The sequence below is a fragment of the Populus alba genome, chromosome 16 (genome assembly GCF_005239225.2).
Source record: "Populus alba chromosome 16, ASM523922v2, whole genome shotgun sequence".
NCBI lineage: Eukaryota > Viridiplantae > Streptophyta > Magnoliopsida > Malpighiales > Salicaceae > Populus > Populus alba.
The window spans coordinates 13,941,673-13,961,042 of NC_133299.1; the positions used below are offsets into that span (position 1 = coordinate 13,941,673).

At 29.0% G+C, this 19,370-nt stretch overlaps 2 protein-coding genes and 1 non-coding gene across 3 annotated transcripts; all 3 read left to right on the plus strand.

Moving 5' to 3' along the window:
- Positions 1 to 1,779: 1,779 nt before the first annotated feature.
- On the plus strand, positions 1,780 to 2,865 carry LOC118039343 (abscisic acid receptor PYL4). The gene has a single exon (XM_035046030.2). The coding sequence runs from the start codon at positions 2,039 to 2,041 to the stop codon at positions 2,699 to 2,701; it is 663 nt and encodes a 220-aa protein (XP_034901921.1). The 5' UTR covers positions 1,780 to 2,038; the 3' UTR covers positions 2,702 to 2,865.
- Positions 2,866 to 15,353: 12,488 nt separating this feature from the next.
- On the plus strand, positions 15,354 to 17,924 carry LOC118039344 (protein trichome birefringence-like 34). The gene is made up of 5 exons (XM_035046031.2): positions 15,354 to 15,736; positions 15,908 to 16,085; positions 16,721 to 16,917; positions 17,235 to 17,393; positions 17,486 to 17,924. The coding sequence occupies exons 1-5, from the start codon at positions 15,390 to 15,392 to the stop codon at positions 17,832 to 17,834; spliced, it is 1,230 nt and encodes a 409-aa protein (XP_034901922.1). The 5' UTR covers positions 15,354 to 15,389; the 3' UTR covers positions 17,835 to 17,924.
- Positions 16,137 to 16,217, plus strand: TRNAL-AAG (transfer RNA leucine (anticodon AAG)). The gene has a single exon. It is a non-coding gene; the product is annotated as a tRNA-Leu (tRNA).
- Positions 17,925 to 19,370: the final 1,446 nt, after the last annotated feature.

Genomic DNA, 19,370 nt, shown 5'->3' on the forward strand with positions numbered 1-19,370 from the left:
TATATATATATATTGATTTTAACAACACTACTTTTACAAGCTTTTTGCAGGTTCTTTAGACTGGATTCTTCGTGTTTATCTCTACAGGTTTGCCTCATAAATGCCTCCTTTTTACTGAAAATGAAATATTCCATTAATTCGTCTTGAAAATCTTGAGCATCAGATTCAAAAGAAGCCGCATTCCATAGACAAGACTCCTTGAACGTGGAATTCCAATATTGCTAATTGTTCCACGAAGAAGAAATGAACAATAATCTAAAAATATAGAAAATTCAGTAGTAATATTTACGCAGTGGACTTCTGACTTAGTTTATTAATTAGAATTTGGTTTTATTATATGAACAGCTAGCTAGACCTTGAATACGTCTGACTGATCATATTCATACGACCACCATGGATGCATGTGTTCTTAAGAATATCAAGTGGGAAGACGCCGGTGATCTTAGGGATCAAATACTTTAGGGAGGGATAAGAGAGAATCGCTCCAGAATTAGAAACAAATCTCCATGCTGGATCAGAAAGAACATTAAAAACAAAACTACAAGAACATAAAACACCTAGTGGGCTAAAGTTAATTCGAAAGAAACACAAGGAAGGTGATCATGATGATCATTAACCCTGATAAATTTAGGGTATTTAAAATTATAACAACGATTGCTTTTTAAAGTACATATATTTTACTTATAAATGCATTAAATAATGATTTAAAAACATTAAAAAAAATTTAAAACGAAAAAAAAATCAAATCTTTTTAAAAATACTTTTAAAACATAAAAATAAATAGGCATAACTGGATTTGATTGGATCAAAAAATGACTAAAAATTAGGTTTTTCTAGTCAATATATTTTCAAATTTGAATAAGAAAGATCAGCTGGGGACAAAATCTGAATCTCAAATCTCTCAAATCAAGCAACTAGGCTTAATAATGAAAATTAATGATGAACGAGGAAAAACCATAAATGCCACAAAGCTAATCCCATGACCTAAATATTCATGGGTCCCAGGCCACTAGCATGTATATATAAGGTACCTGAGGATCATGTGCTAAAGGGGGTCCAACTTGTTCTTGTTTACCAGCAGAAAAAGGGTCCAAGTTTTGGTTCTTTCGAGTGTTTGAAAACAAAATACAAGATAAAAGAATCACGTTAAAGCAACATCAAAAGGTGATAAAGAAATCGTAAAACAAAACCCACAATTTCCATGGCGGGGCATGGAATAGCAAACGGGCCTAGTTGCTAAATATCAGACAGAAATTATCGCTTAGTGTCTTTTTTTTTATTTCTATTTCTTAAATTATTTTTTATATAAAAAACCTGAAATAATTAAGATAAGAAAATCAAATTTTTAATAAAGAATTAATTAGACCGCAACCCCAACCAGCGTGTAAATCTGTATTTATACCTGGTCACAGTTCAAAATGCTTATCTTATCCTTGGGCTTTACGCCTCTCCAGCAAGTTGATCGTCAATTTGAAGCCACTTTTCCAATTTGTACTTGATTTTCTACAAGATTCACAATCCTGCCATTGTCCCTGGCTGGTATAAAAATTCAAAGTGAGGAAATAAAATGACTCTAAAGCCCCTGCACATAAATTCATTCTTTGCTATTCTTTATTCTGATTAAAAAAAGTTGGTGGTGGACTTCCGTGCTTTCCTGAGGACATGTTAGTAATTTACTTTTCTTATAAAATAGGGCTACTTTAGTAATTTAAGCACACCAACTAGGCACTATTTTATTACCCTTCAACATCAGCGTTTTTTTTTTATAAAACTCGCTAGTGCCTTCTTCTCCGTAAGAAAATCCAAGACGCCCACCACCGCTTCCACCGCTCTCCCTCTCCACTTGCAGAGCATCACCAAGTCATCAGTACCCTTCCATGCCTCTCAGATTAGGAAAGTGACTAGCCCCATCTCCCTTCCTCTCTCTAATATTTATACTCGCACGAAGCCTCCAAAAGTCATCAAAACCTCAAAGAAACTAAGAACCTGAACACCCCATCTCTCATAAATCTTCACTGCAAACAAGAAAGCCAAAAAAATGCCTGCTAATCCTCCGAGGTCATCCCTTTTAATCCATAGAATCAACAACACCACAAGTAACACAACCCTAAACACCACCAACACAACCACCGCAACTTCATGCCAAAAACGGTGGTCTCCTCTACCACGCGACGCCACCCCAGTTCCAGAGACCGTCTCACGCTACCACACCCACGCTGTAGGCCCCAACCAGTGCTGCTCTGCGGTGGTGCAACAGATCGCTGCCCCAATCTCCACCGTATGGTCTGTCGTTCGCCGGTTCGACAACCCACAAGCTTATAAACATTTCGTCAAGAGCTGCCACGTCATCCTCGGAGACGGTGACGTGGGCACTCTCCGTGAAATCCACGTTATCTCGGGCCTCCCAGCTGCTAACAGCACCGAACGCCTCGAGATCCTCGACGATGAGCGGCATGTCATTAGTTTTAGTGTTGTTGGTGGGGACCATAGGCTTGCGAATTACAAGTCGGTTACAACTCTCCATTCGTCCCCCTCAGGGAACGGCACCGTCGTCATGGAGTCTTACGCGGTCGATATCCCTCCGGGAAATACTAAAGAGGACACATGTGTGTTCGTGGATACCATAGTTCGGTGCAACCTGCAGTCACTGGCGCAGATCGCCGAGAACTCGAATAGACGCAATAATAAATCATCATCGTGAGTGAGTGATAATAAAAACATTTATTGTTATAATTTATAGATACATTTATGGTTTGATTTTTTTCTTTTTTCAAATGGAAATGTATGATTTGGTGAAACACCTTCTTTTTTGTGAGAATCCTTGCGGGTTTGCCAATGATAATTTCAACACCCCCAGTTTCTTCATTATTCTTGTTATTTTTTTATTTTAGTTTTAATTTTTGCGTAGCCCCATTTTGTGAGTGAAATACTATCGTTTTTAGCGCGCATTTCGTGAAATATTATAACAACAAGGCTGTGTGATAATTACAATTAATCGTAGCTTTCGTGAATTAATATATGTTTTTTCTTGAGTCCTGAGGATGATGGATGATGATCTCCATTCCAGTAAGTGCCAGCCTTCTAGCATTGAAAAAACATAAAATATTTAAAGAAGACAATGGTTTTCGAGGTTTTTATTCTGTATGGATTATGACATAAAGAGTAGCAGCAAATAAAATAGGTTTTAGAATAAAGAAACTGCTCTGGGTGTGTAAAGAAATCTTTAATTTCCATGTGAATGGCATATTTGGCTGGGGACTTGAACAATCGCCGACGGCCGTGGAAGGTGCGGCAACTTGCTTTATATTCTATTGATCAAGATGCTAAACCTCGTATCGTCAGCAGCAAAATCAAGTTGCTAGACGCATGATTCTGTACTAAAAAGTAAGCATACAGATGCATTCACATGGTACATGGTTGATGGTACATAGCCTACATGCTTATCTGGAAAAAAAAAAAAAAAAAAAAAACTTAAGCGTGGTAAAAAAAAAAAAGGGGGGTGGTTTTAAGTTAAAGTGAGAGACACTACTTAGTTACGAGCTAATTATTCGAAATTAACTTGATTGAACAGTTTTTTATTAATATTTTCAGTTAACAAATTAATGAAAAAAAAACATAGTTTTTAGACCCGATCTAGGTCCAAGACATGGATTCTAGGTTTTTGATTAGGTTGTCGGGTTACTCGAGTTATTTTTTTTTTAAAAATAAAAATGATATCATTTTAATAAAAAAAAAATCTAACGGTTATAATCGGATCAACCCGCCGGATCACATTGAGTTTTTTCTTTCCCTGTTTTTTTTCAAACCAACCCGATTCTAGTCCCGAGTCAGCCAAGTCTTGGGTTGATCCATCGGGCTGTGCCGGATTTCAAAACTAAAAAAAAAATATGGTTTCTTTTAACTCCAGAACCGGAAAAAGAAAAAAAAAGAGAGAGAAAGAATGAATTAACTAAATCAAATTGAAAAAAAATTATTATAAACTATAGATTCATTATAAACTAAAACTAAACTAAAAGCTTGTTAAATCAAAGCATGTAAAAATAGCATAATTAAGAAACCCATGATTGAACTGGTTTACTCCGTTCAATTCAATTCAATTTTTATATATATATATATATATATATATAAAAATCCAGTTTGTTTGGTCCATACCAAACCCATTTGAACTTCGAACCAATGCTCACCCTTAATAATATGTTTAAGGGGTGCAATTAGAAAGGGGATTAGAGCAATGCTCACCCAAGAAAGAGACAGACGACATGGGGGAAGTTAAGAGGCTGAAGAGAGAGTATGCAGACACCAACGCAAGGAAAAGGATCTTGATGGGTTTTGGATCCATTATTATTGTCCACAATATAAATCTCCATTTCCACCTCAGACTTTTTCCACAGGGAAGAAGAAGAAGCATAGAATACCAATAACGTGAAGAACTGCTGCCCTGTCAAGCTGCAACTTGATTTTTGAAAACTCGACAGTTTGTTTAAAGATTCAAACAACTTGCAATATTGTTTGATTTTCTTTCCCTCTCTCTATTTTTTCTTTCTTTTCAAAAAAAAAAAACCAACAGATAAAAGCAACTTATAATATCGTTATGATTGCTTTTCAAATAACTTTTCATATCAAAATATATGTTAATTATATATTTTTATTTTAAAAAAATTATTTTTAATATCAGCAAATCAAAATGATTTAAAAAATTAAAAACATATAATTTAAAATTAATAAAAAAATTAAATTTTTTTAAAAGATAGTTTTAAAAAACAAAAAACAAACAAATCTTAATGGGAGATAGGGCTTCTTGCAGCAAGTTGGCAAGTTGGCAAGTTGGAGGGCGGGTCTGGTCTGCTTTTAATGTTCTCGTGTAATATTATTTGTCTACTTTTGAATGGCTTTACGCCTACCATTCTCTCTCCGCCTTGCTCCTCTCTGATTGGATGATCCGTTGAGACAACTTGGCCTGTTAAAGTCTGTCCACTCATTCACTTGACTTTTCCGCAAGTGCTTTACCACGAAATAACCCTCGCATCAAGTTGTAGCAATCAACAGTGAGTTTCCTTTGCCTTTGTTGAATCTCCGGTCAGCATCAAAAAAAGCTGTAAAGAGATTTAAATGAACTCACGTATTTTGTTCACCTGCATTCCCTCGTGGATAGGATGGTTTTTCTTGCAATTCTTTTAACGTTTTTTTTTATATTACGACTTTTAAAATTTAAATCGTGAAGTTCACGCATGCATTTAAATTAAGAATTATAAATATTAATAAAATTTGAGAATTAAAATAAAAAATATCAAGTTCTTTGTAATTTTTTTTCCTCATGTTTTTAAAAAAGTGATTTTCAAAAGATTTATTTTATAACAACACAACTATATTTTTAAATATAACTAACTAAATATTATATATATATATATGATATGTATAAGCTTTAATTATAATTTTTATCAAACACGTGTTTAAATTCAAATAAAAATACCTATCCATATTTTTTAAAATTTTATTTTTTTAAATTATAACCATAAAAATTATTTAAAAAATATACATATTGACATATAAAATTATATTCGACATATAAAATTTTATGGTTGGAAATGGGGTTACGAAGGTTTTTAAGATGATTTTTTAGATTTTTCAGTTGAAACAATTAGAAGTTTGGGTTTTAGATCCAAATAACTCCACTTCAATTTTTCAGCCAATAAAAATCGCTAAAAAATATTGCAAAAAATGACAAGTTGTCTCGCAAGATGAAAAACATGTTATCCATGACATAAAAAAAAAGGATGACCGATGTGATTTTGAAAAAGAAAAGTGTACTGCTTAGCCTTGCATGCCCATAGCATGATTGGTTTTTTTTTTTTTTTTTTTGTAATTCTAGGTATACAAGCCTGGCCTTCCAAGGCTTGGAGCTCCGGGATTTTTTATTTTTTAAAAAAGCTAGGCACAAGCCGCTTAGAGGCTGTTTAGCACTGCGATCCAACTAATTTTTTGTTAAATTTCAAAAAAAAATTTATTTTGCTAAAATTGAATGTGGTTTGTATTTTCTGAATCATTTTGATGTGCTAATATCAAAAATGATTTTTAAAAAATAAAAAAACATTATTGGCATGCTTTTCGGCACGAAAAGCTATTTGAAAAGCAACCACTACCACACTTCTAATACTGTTGCCCTTTGTATTTGTTTTAATTATTTATATTTTATAATACTATTTTTTAAAAAAAAAAAACTATTATAATAATATTTTAAAAACCATTTTATTATTACATCATTTTCAAACGATTAGAGCGGTAATATTTTCAACTACTTTGTAAAAAATTTTTGTATAAATATAATATGAGAATTTTAAAAAAAAAATCTCTTGAATATTCAATAAGAATGAAATATATTTTTTTATGTAAATTCTAATGTAATTTGCTTTAAAATTACCACCATATGATTTTCTTTATATATTTCTTGATTGATATTTATTGGAAAAACTAACTCTGCTATTTTATGGTTTGAATCATATTGCAATTGCCTTAAATTTTTAAAAATTATACTTTGCAACTTTAATCAACATAAATTTTCAAAAAATAAAAATGCAAAAACTAAAATGCTCCCGTATATGGTATGCTTTTGCAATTTAATTTTGGGGTGTATTGAGAACAAAATGGTGAGTTTCCTTTCTTTCTTGAATCTGCGGTCAGCATCAAAAAAAGCTGTCAAGAGATTTGAATGAACTCACGTATTTTTTTTCATAATACTTATTTCATCTGCATTCCCTCGTGGATAGGATGGTTTTTCTTGCAATTCTTTTAACGTCTTTTTTTATATTACAACTTTTAAAATTTAAATCGTGAAGTTCATGCATGCATTTAATATTGAGAATTATAAATATTAATAAAATTTAAGAATTAAAATAAAAAACATCATACACAATGATTTTTTACTACAGTGTTTTGCCCAACATTAATTTAATGCTTCTTGTAATTTTGTTTCTCGTGTTCTTTAAAAAGTGATTTTCAAAAGATTAATAGTTCTTTAGGTTTATTTTTATATTGTTAATATAGTTTTAGATGAAAAATATTTAAAATTGCTTAATAAAATACATATTTATTCTATTGAAACCAAAAACTAAATCAATATTGTTGTTCATTATACATTATTCATTGTGCATATACTTATAAAATTCTGTTTTTTTTTTTTTTCTACTTTAATCCCTGTAGTTTATATTATTTCCGATTTGGTCATAAAACTATTTTTTTTAATCATATTTCAGTCCCTTAAAATTAAGAGAGAGGGAATTCGTGAATTTTTAGATTGATTAAAGAGAATTTTATGATTGGAAATGGCGTTATGAAGGTTTTAGCATGATTTTTTGGGTTTTTTCTGTTGCAACAATTAGAAGTTTGTGTTTGAGATCCAAATAACTTCACTCTAATTTTTCAACCAATAAAAATCGCTAAAAATTATTGCAAAAAATGACAAGTTGTCTACGAAGATGAAAAACATGTTATCCATGACATAAAAAAAAGGGTGACCGATGTGATCTTGAAAAAGAAAAGCGTACGGCTTAGACTTGCATGCCCATAGCTTGATTGGTTTTTTTTTTTTTTTTTTTTTTTTAATTCTAGATGTACAAGCCTGCCCTTCCAACTTAAGTTAAGTTATTCTGCAACTTAAGTTAAGTTAAGATAAGATGTAAAAGCCTGGCATTCGACTTGGGTTAATTTAATTTATTTCATAAAATTTATAATTTAAATTATAAAATCATGATAATTTTATATAAAATAAATTTTTATTTAATTAAATATTAAAAATATATATATATATATATATATATATATATATATATATATATATATATATAACAATATGAATTAACCCGTTAAGTCAACTATTCAATTATTAAATTAGAATAACTTCATAAAAATTTAAAAATAAATTATAAAATTTGATTTCAAAAAAAAATTTATTGTTGAATAATAAAATAAATAAAAAAAAAATAACACAATAAAACAACTCAAACCTACTTAAATTAACCTATAAAACTTATAATTTGAATAACCTTATTATTTTTATTAATTTAGTTTATAAGAATATAACCACGATAATAATTTTCTACTTTCTCACTGGATAGGTTTCTTCACGAGGAGCTCTGGCTCTCCACGGTTCCACCACACCCCTAGCAAAAAACGAAAAAAAAAAGAAAAAGAAAAGACATAAAGCACATTCACCTGCCACGAGTGAAACAATAGGTTTGGTAATGAAATTCCTCATGTAACTTCCAGTTTGGTCTGGACTGGACTCATAGATTAAGACCCGTACGCTGCCTTAAGATAAATCAGAACTATGCTAATTATATATATAAAAAGTTGAAGGCCAAAACATTGAACACTTAGACTCAGTTTACTATTTATTACAGTAATAAAATGATATTTTATCCTTCCTCGAAAAACTAATGCGAGTCTAAGTCCTCTCTCTTTTTTGTTTATTTTATTTTATTTTATCATTTATCATTATTTTTTAAAAATAATATTATGATTTTTTTAAAAAAATATTTATCAAATTATCTTAAATTTATAATCTAAGATATAAGTTTTGTTGGTTAACTGAGACTGATTTATTATTTATTGTTTTGTTTATATGCTTATTACGCTGCATCAAACTAACTTGAGCTTATTTTTTTTTATTTAATTATTTTAAAAATTAAAAGTTTATCAGTTTATTGTCTTTGCCAAAAAAATGTTATTGTCTTATTAAAATAAAATTATCTTATTAAATCAAATCCAACCTATAACCTGAAATGTTTATTTTTCTTATTTATTTGAAATGCTTTTACGGTATCTAGATATTATTATTTATATATAAAAAAATATCTAGCGGAATTTTGATATCGCTTTCTTTTATTTGACTCTGGCTTGAAAATAACAAAAAAAAGAAAAGAAAAGAAGGTAATCTTTGGCTGCCAGATCACGAAAACAATCAAGGCTTACATGTGCCAATGCAATTTGTTGACTTGTTATGATGAGTTTTAAATTAAAAATAAAATAATTCAGATTGTTAATTTTATTTATTTTATATATATTTTTTAAATAGTATAATTAAATTAAACTATATATGTTAATATTTTATTTTAAATATAAAAATTATAATAAATTATCAATTAAATTTAAATTACATATAAAATTAAATTAAATTCTTCCAAACCAGCTATTAAATATAAAAACCATAGACAGACCGTTCAGGGCCTAGTTCCACGAAAGCCCATGTATAATAATCTTAAGAAGAAAAAGACTCGCCATTTGTGGATGGGAAATCTCGAACTGCCATAGCTATCACTTTATTTGATTTTATATTTTAAAAATATTTTTTTAAAAATTAATTTTTATTTATTTATCTTGCTTCAAATTAATATTATTTTGATATTATTATATCATTTTAATACGCTAATATAAAAAATAATTTTAAAAAATAAAAAATATTATTTTAATACATTTCTAAATAATAAAACTTTAAAAAATTACCACAATTACATTTTTAAACAGATTAATTAAAGATGAATTAAAGATTTTTAAAAGAGGAAATAGAAAAGGAGAATTATCGGAAGGTTAAAAATTGCTTTTTAATGTGTAAGCCATTTTAATTAATTGTTTTTTTTTCTTGTGTTTTTAAAAAAATTTAAATTTTTTTTATTTTTTTTTTGCTTTAAATTAATATTTTTTTGGTATTTTTAGATTATTTTGAATGTATTAATATCAAAAATAATTTTTTTAAAAAAAAATTATTTTAATATATTTTTAAATAAAAAACATTTTAAAAAGTAATCATAACCTCATTCTAAAAAAAATTGATAATTATGATCACAGTTCTTTTTTTTATTATTAAATGCATTTTTAATTGAACTGTTCATAAATTAGCATAGAAAATTTGCGGTAATTTTTGTTCAAATGATATTTTCGATGTGCTAATCAACTGGCTTCGAGATCATATGGAAGATTCTAACTAAGTTTTTTAAATATGTATTATCTTTGAGGAAAAAATTATTCAAATCAAAATCTTTTCTACTGTGTGCCAAAATATAGTTATTTGCAAGTGCTTTATCAAGAATTTTTTCAGTTTGGATAGAGAGATTGATGCCTATTCTACGCATCCAGAACATCCTCAAGGCCAAGTTTCTTTTTTCCTTTGAGTAAATAATCAGCAGCTAAAAGGAGAGTAGAAAAATGTAATTATATTTTTATCTTTTATTTTTAGTTTTAACTATTCCAACAGATAAATTATATAAATAGCTAAAATATTTATTCTTGTTTTGAAAAGTTATTTCTACATTTCTTGATAAAGAAGCTAAAAGTAAATGAAATTACACATATTCATTGATAAACATCTTTTTCTATGTTTTGTATTAATAATATTATGATTATATCATATAAAAAATAACTAAATTAGTTATATAAATATATGAAAATTAGTTTAACATAAAATATATTAAAATATAATTGGCTCTTCTAAATAGTTTTTTACCATCAGAATATACAATAAACAAAAAAGTTATATTTACACTATTTAAAAAACTATTTTATTAATTTGGCTCTTTAATATAGTATCTTTCGGGAGTCCATGATCCGTTATCGGCTAGATAAAAATAATTTTTTTATAAAAAAATAATAATTTATAAAAGTTTTACTTTTTAGGATGAAGAAAACATTTAATAATTTCAAACATAAAAGCAAATGCATATGTTTTAAAAAATAAAAAACACATTAAAAAAAACTCCAACATTAACTCAAAAATTAAATCATGAAGCTAAAAGAATAATATATATTAAGATATTTGATTTTATAATTTTTTTTAAAAAATATATATATATTAGCTATACAACAATGATTTTTTTAAGGAAAGTAATAATTCGAAATAAAATGAAAAAAATAATTCTCTAAAATAATTTCTCCTTTCCCTATTAATATATTTCTCATAAACATTTTTTTTTCATCTTGGGTTCTTAATTTGATAAAAACTGAAACTAATTAGAATAGATATATAAAAAAAAATCAAGATAATTTTAATAAGGGTAAAAAAAGCATCCCTCCAATTTAATAAAAAAAATAATGTTTTTGTAATACAAAAACAACACACTACTCATGCTTTTTCATGGGAATTTTTTTTATAATACTTTTTCCAAAGGCATGCAGAAAAAAGACAGTGAATAAGATTTAAAAAAATATATATATGAAAGGCTGTAAAATAAAACCTTACTGATATTATAAAAAATTGTCATAATCTCAGAAAAATCAAAGTAAAAAAGTATATAAAAAAATGTAATAAAACAATATCATAAATATATTTTAAATCATTTAAACTTAATGAATTTAAATTAAAAAGGAGAAAAAATTTGAAGGCATTTGCAAATAAAGCCAAGACACTTGAGATTAGCCAAAAACAAATGGTGAGTCATGTATGGGCTTGCAATCATGCTTGTGTGGGTGAGGTTTCATGATAATTATCTTTCTAGATCAGAATCTCTTTTATAATGGGAAAGACTAAGAAATAGGGGAAGAAAAGGGATGTCTTTTTGGATTGTTTGCTTTTTTTTCTTTTTTTTTCTATATTTTAGATTTTTTTTAAAATAAAAAAACGAGGGTCAAAATCAGGTTATGACAGTGCTATTTGTTATTTTAAGGAAAAATAGAAGAAGATAATGATGGATCATGCATAATAGTAGATGGCACGTCACCTTCTATTATGGTCATTTGCCACTTTAGATGCCTAGTAAGTTTTATTAGTTGGGTTCAAACCTATTTGTTATAAAAATATAAAAAAAATCATTTTGTCATGGCACGTGCTGCGAATTTGTTTATAAACTAGATATACAATGTGTTTATAGATAAGATAGATAAGGTTAAGTTTGTAAAAAAGGCTGGAAGTGTCAAACATGTAGCCTGATAAAAACAACCATAACTTTTAATCTGAACATTAGATTAAGCTGTTTTTTTTTTTTTATAAGATTCCAAAGGTTCTAGTTTTTATAAAGTTAAAATTTCATTATCATCAAAGTCAAGAAACCTTTCTAATAAGGCTTGGAAGTTAGTGTTTAGGATTTCTTATATTTTTATAATTGATTTAGGGTTTTTTTTTAAAGTTGGATTAGAAATCTCTTCTTGTTTTTTCACCTTTATTTAGAAATTTTTACTGGTGTACATATAGCCTAAAAGTATTGTAATAGGTAATTTTTATTAGTGATCAAATTATTGAATTACAGATTTTTTCAGAAAACATCATAGTTTATAGACTAAATAAACATGCTGCGAATACATTTATAAACCAGATAAACAAGATATTTATAAACAAGATAAATAAGGTAAAGCCCATAAAAAAGTATCTCAAACATGAAGCCTGATAAAAACAGCTATAACTTTTGATTTGAAAATTAAATCGATCTAAAACTTTATTGGAAGATTCTAAAGGCTAATTTCTATAAAGTTATAATCTCTTTATCATCGAAGTTAGGAAACCATTCAAATATGACTTGAAAGTTAGTGTTTGTGATTTGTTATATTTTTCTAATTGATTTAGAGCTTTTTTTTCTAGCTGGACTAGAAATTTTATTTTATTTTTTTGAGTTTTGTTTAGAATTTTTTACTACTATATAAGCAATGTAGAAGAGTTGTAATAGGTAATTTTTATTAGTGACCAAGTTATTGAATTATAGATTTTTCAAAAAACCTCATAGTTTTCTCTTCATTTCTCTATAATTTTGGGTTTTAACCTTAGGACTTAAGAAATCAAGTTTTTATTCATATATATATGTCATGTCATTCTCTCAATAAACCTATTAATAACCTCAAATAAACCCTTAATCTCTTTAAAAATAAAAACTAATCTATTCTAAAAACTATTTGGGAGCTTTGATCTGGTTTTTTTGCTCAAATAAAAAGAGTTAAAAACATTACAATGAAACTCCTATTAGTGAATGTAACTCATTGATACCAAGAACAACTTTTTTTAGTAGTTAAATTATAAACAACCAACCCACCTCCACTTTCCTCCTCTATTTCCCAACAACTCTCTCTCCCCCATTATCAAACTTTAGGGCTGTAATGTGTACAAAATAAAATTTTAAGTCAAAGCATAAAAACCTTAAGAAATAAAAGCTGAAAAAGAAAAAAAAAAACTTTAGGGATTAAAAAAAAACATGCGCCATGCACATTGAAATAAAAAACGAGGCAAAATATTTGTTTCAGTTTCAAATTTAGTCTTTAAATTTTTAATTGTTTTAAATGAATAGAATTAAAAATAATTTTGTTAAATTGAACATTAATTTGAGGCCATAACTTATTCTTGACATTACAAGAATTTCATATCAAGCCAACCAAAATAAATCATCAAGTCCAATTTCAAATCAACTCAATATGAAAAGATTAAATTGAAAAAAAAAGTCAAGTGACTGAAATTTAAAAAAAAAAAAAAAAACATTGTGGGTAACTATTGCAATCCTTCTCTTATGTTGCATTTCCATTAGTTTTTTTTTTAATAATTCTTCCATCTCAAATTGTCTTTTGTGTTCATGATTTATAAAACATTAATTTTTGAAACAAAACTATAGTTTTCCCTAAAAATAGCAATAAAAAAAATAAAAATCAAATTTAAGATAAAAAAAAAATGATAACACACTTTGCTATTTTGAAGAGAGTCCACCATTAAAATCAAGTGGAGAGAGAAAAAAAAAAACGAATAATAGATCGCCGAAGCAATACTAGAGGTCCTCCATCATCACGCATCATGGTACAAGAAAGACCCCATCAAGATGATTCTAATAATACCAAAAAAGGTCATCTTTAGAGTTTGGAATAAGCGCATGCTCCTCCATGGTGCGGTAACCTTCAAAATACACGTCAATCACTTCTCCTCTTTTCTTTTAATTAAATCCCTAATTTGAAACAAAAAAATATTGAACTTTTGTTTTAGTTTAAAATTCATCACCTCAAGCTTTAAGTGCTCTAAATCAAGTAAATTAAATTTTATTTTTTCAAATGAAGCATTAAGCGAACACAAATTTTTTTTCTTAGCGTAGCAAAAAATCCATTTAAGCCAACCAAAATAAATAATTAAATTTAATTTTAAATCAACTCAATATAAAATCATCAGCTTAAAAAAAAATTGAGTAACTAGAAAAAAAATAATAATAAACATTATGCAACATTATTATAATACAACAATAGATTATATCTTGCCTCACATTAAAACCAATAAATGTTTTAATTTCTCTTTAATTAGAAGCAGCTGGCGAAGTCGGTCGTGCATCTTAACCGCTAGGTAGCATGCAATTATACGCATGAAAGTTTTTATAGAAGGAGTTGCTATAGCATGTTCATATTACTTAAGATATCAATCGGATAGTTAAGTTTTAATTTAATAATCAGATAAGAGATTGATACTTAACTATCCGATTGTCACTCAATAATCAAGTCTGTTAGAGAGGAAAACAACAAGAAACCCACTTGTGTCATTTTTATTTTTATCCGAACAAATTAACAACAATAATAAGAAATAAATAAATAAAATAACTCAATAGCTGACCCCCACCTACAATACATAGTGCAATATACTAACATGTCAAATAATATTCCTCATTATTTTTTAATGTTTAATTTACATGAATTAATTAATGCAGGCCATTGCTAGATAATCAAGTCCACGGGATCAATAATTTAGGACCACCCATATATATATATATATATATATATATATATATAAAAGAATTATATATGTATATATATAAAAGAATTAATTTGAAGGTCTTGAGGCAACTTCAAGGCAACGAATATATATGGATGTTGAGACATGAACCACCCTGACCTACTGCCTGTATATCCATTTTATTTGACCCACAGAACAACAACTCAGCTCTAACCACAAGGAATTGAGTAAACATAATGCATTACAGCTTGGTTGATCTGTCAAGTTACAAATTAGTCCCTCGACATACATGTATTTACTTGCATGGACCGTTGCATTTTCCCCATATTTATATATATATATATAAACAGAAAAAAACTAATGATCTCTGCTGTTAACTACATCATGGTGGTCCATCTCCACGAAAAAATTAAGATATTGATGATGATAGGTTTCACATGAAATATTGAATAATTAGAAACTTCTAAAGAACATGGCCTCTTGACAAGAAAGAAAAGGGTATTAAATGCTTCAAGAAATAAAAAATAAATGATAGGGGTATTTTGGTAATACAAGGGGTACGGCCCTTCTGGCTGTAGCTTTCAGCAAACTACCTACAAATCGAAACCCACTTCTCCTAACCTTCGAAAAGGAAGTCACGACGTGTGATCTTCAACAACTGCTGAAGAGCTACAAAAGGGAGAAAGAGCTGCCATAGAGAGACTCTGCAACAGAGCTGAAGATGGCAACGAAGCAGATGATGGTTCCGGCGACATGGGGGATCAGAAGCAGCTTCCATTCCCTTATTGCACTTCTCGTCGCGTTCCTAGTCATAGCTTCCATCTATGTAACCCACAATAGCGGTGTGCTCGTAGAAGATAGGACGTCTAAGAGTAAGAGCTCCGGTGACTTTCAGTCAAGGTGCAATTTGTTCTCAGGAAAATGGGTTTTTGATAACAAATCTTACCCTCTGTACAAAGAGAAAGAATGCACCTTCATGTCTGACCAGTTAGCTTGTGAGAAGTTTGGGAGAAAGGACTTGAACTATCAGAACTGGAGGTGGCAACCACACCAGTGTGACCTTCCTAGGTATAAATTACTATATCTCCCTATCATCAACCTAAAAATCAATCAAATAGCTAGTATATTACTCTTCTTTGCGGTGACTGATAAGATTCATTCTGCAGGCTGTGATGTTTGGCTATGGTTTTTGAGTTTTGTGTGGAATGTTTTTTTCTCTGTGTCATGTTAATAAGGTAGGTTCAATGCCACAGTATTGCTAGAAAGGCTAAGGAACAAGAGGCTTATGTTTGTAGGGGACTCGTTAAACAGAGGCCAATGGGTTTCAATGGTCTGTCTCGTGGACTCAGTGATTCCTCCAGGGTTCCAATCCATGCATCAGCACCGTAATGGTTCTTTGCACGTCTTCAAAGCCATTGTAAGTGGAAAATTATAATCATTTAATATATATGAGAAAACGTTAACAAGAGTTGAGATGGCCGAGTTGGTCTAAGGCGCCAGATTAAGGTTCTGGTCCGAAAGGGCGTGGGTTCAAATCACACTCTCAACAAAATCATTTTTACCTTTTGTTTTGATAGCCTAATCAGTTTATGGGCTTGAGCTGAACTTAAAAAAGCAGTCTTCTTGGGCTTGGTCTGGACGTAGAACTTTTTTGTTTTGGGATTGGGCCCAGTTGAAAATTCATTAAAAAAAAAAAAAAAAACAAATAAAAATCTAAAGAGTTTGGTTTTATTATTTAGCTAGGTCTGGTTGAAATTGTTTTCTTAGAAGTGTTATAAAATTTGGATTGGCGTGTTAATCTAGTGAGTGACTCGTTTATGTGTGGAGCTTGGCTCTGATAGGTTTTACTATTGAATTTATTTTTATTTTTTTATTAAAATAACATATCATTTCCAGTTTTTTTTAAAAAAAATTATAGTTTGAATTAACTCATCAAATCGGTAGGTTAATCCATCCTAATCCTAATCTTAAGCGGCTCGATCCCAAGAATTATAATTATATTTCTGTGATTTTGCTAATTTAGATTATGTGATTGTTATTAATGTGATTCAGGACTATAATGCAACAATTGAGTTCTATTGGGCTCCTTTACTGGTGGAATCAAATTCCGATGATCCGGTATACCACCGAGTAGATGATCGGACTGTTAGAGTTCAAGGCATTGAAAAGCATGCGAGGCATTGGACTGATGCTGACATTCTTGTTTTTAATACCTATCTTTGGTGGAGAAGAGCCCAAATGACTGTCTTGTAAGAACATTCTCTGAATAAAGTTCATCATCACAAGCAATGTTGTTTTAATTAAACAAAATAAATTAAATTGATATTTTTACTGAATTAATTTTATGTTAACTCTTATTAAAATCCCATCTCAAATTAAAGACAGGATCCTAGATTTATGACCGAGCTATATTAGGTTTAATAATTTTTAATTTTAAGTTAATTTTTTAAAAAAAACTAAATTTAGACCGGTAATCGAGTTTGTTGAATCCTAGATCTGCATACAATCAAGCCGGACTGAGTTTATTAATTTTACTTGTTTATCTAACTTGAAAATTTGATATCAGGTGGGGATCATTTGAAAGGCCAGATGGAATTTACAAGAGAGTAGAGATGCCAAGAGTTTATGAGATGGCTTTAAAGACATGGTCAGATTGGCTGGAGGTTCATGTAAACCGAACAAAAACACAAATGTTCTTCGTCAGCATGTCACCAACTCATCAAAAGTATAATACAATTTTATTTTAACCTAATGTTGTCTTGTCCATTTCTCCTTGCTCACCTCATATTTCAAGATCAAGATTCACGTGTGTTTCAGGGCTGTAGAGTGGGGTGGCGATGGAGGGCAAAACTGTTACAACGAGACAGAACCGATCTTCAAAAAAGGATACAGAGGAGAGGCGTCCTGCCCAGAAATCATGCGTGTGGTTGAGAAGACTCTCGACGACTTGAGAACAAGAGGATTAAATGTACAAATGATCAACATTACACAGTTATCAGATTACAGAAAAGAAGGCCATCCATCGATATATAGAAAGCAATGGGAGCCATTAAAGGAAGAACAAGTATCAAAACCTAGCAGCTATGCAGACTGTATACATTGGTGTCTCCCTGGAGTTCCAGATGTGTGGAATGAACTTCTTTATGCTTCCATTATTAATCTTTGACAGATCTAATGTAAATGTATCTTCAATGTACGAGGCTTTAAGTTTTGGTTCTTGTTCTCAGGAATTTGAAATGCAGAATTTGGCCTTAAATCTATTGTTAGATGCCTGCCGCAATCAAGCATGTTCGGAAATATAGTTATGATTTTTTTTTTCTAAACAACACACTTGATTTTTAATTTTTTTTTCTAAAATGGTGATTTCTCATCTATTCTCTATATCCTATTTTTTCTATTTCTAAACACAAATCACCTAATTAAACATAAGATTTTTTAGTATCTGAAATTATTGGGTCAATATATATTTTTAATCTTTGCATGCTAAAAAAACTAAATTTACCGTAAAAAACCAATTTTTTTGAAAAACAAATCTATTTTTTTTCTTGGGTTTTTATTTTATTAAATGGATTGTGAAGGTTTTTAAAAATTATTACATGGAAGCTTATGGTTGGATCATGGGTTTATTTTCTCTCAAGAGAGAAAAAACCCTAAAATTGAAGATTTTCTCTGAATATGGCAAGAGAAAAAAAAAAAAAAAAAGGTTTAAATGGAGTGACGAAGGTAATGACTGCTGGAGCAGTTTTTCCATCCATTTGTATTTATAATATATAAAAAAAATATTATATCATGAAGATTTTATTTATTTTTGTATTTTAAAAATATTTTTTTAAAAAAATATTTGTTTAGTTTAAATTAATATTTTTTTTTTATTTTCAGATCATTTTAATACACTGAAATCAAAAATATTTTTTTAAAATAAAAAATTATTATTTTAGTATTTTTTCAAATAAAAAAATTTTAAAAACCAATCACACTCTTAAATACTCCCTTAATAAAAAAAAAAAAAAAAAAAAAGACAAGGACAAGGACAAGGCTGGCATCCTCCCCCTTACCTTCAAAGTGTTGTTTTTTTTTAAATAATTTTTTTTTAGTATTAACATAACAAAATAATCTAAAAATATTAAAAAAATTTAACAAAAAATATATAAAAATTTAACCGGACCATAATCCTAAACAAAGAATTAAAACGTGATGGTTTAGATTCCATGAGTAAATATTTTATCTAAAGGCGTGCATATTTTCACTTTGTGATACAAAACACTTAACTGGGTACTCTTCAGAGGGATGGATCAAATTTTCACAACAATTTTTGTCTTTGCTGATTTCTTGCCCCTTTTTCTGGGTTTAGTGCGTGTGGAAGGAGGAGAGGTTGGAATGTATGTTTTAATTGTGGATTTTGAACACAAGAATTTCAAGTTCACTGGATTTTCATGCCTTAGCAGGCGGTTTCACATTTATGTTTGTCCAACAAATATGTTTAAGAATATAATTATGGTTATTTTTTATTAGGAAATATATTATTCAAATTATCTATGAATATGGCAATCATTAAATACATGGTGATGGCCACATTAATGATTAATGAATAACTCTATATGCATCCATTAAATGTAAATTATTAATTTTAAATTACATAGACATACTTTAATATATGATCAAAATAAAAATAGCTTAACTACCTACTCCTTTTTTTTTCAAA

Coding starts and splice junctions, on each gene's coding strand:
- LOC118039343 (XM_035046030.2), top strand. CDS start 2,039: ATGCCTGCTAATCCTCCGAGGTCATCCCTTTTAATCCATAGAATCAAC.
- LOC118039344 (XM_035046031.2), top strand. CDS start 15,390: ATGGCAACGAAGCAGATGATGGTTCCGGCGACATGGGGGATCAGAAGC. Junction 15,737..15,907: donor CACCAGTGTGACCTTCCTAG/GTATAAATTACT, acceptor TTAATAAGGTAG/GTTCAATGCCACAGTATTGC. Junction 17,394..17,485: donor ATGTCACCAACTCATCAAAA/GTATAATACAAT, acceptor CGTGTGTTTCAG/GGCTGTAGAGTGGGGTGGCG.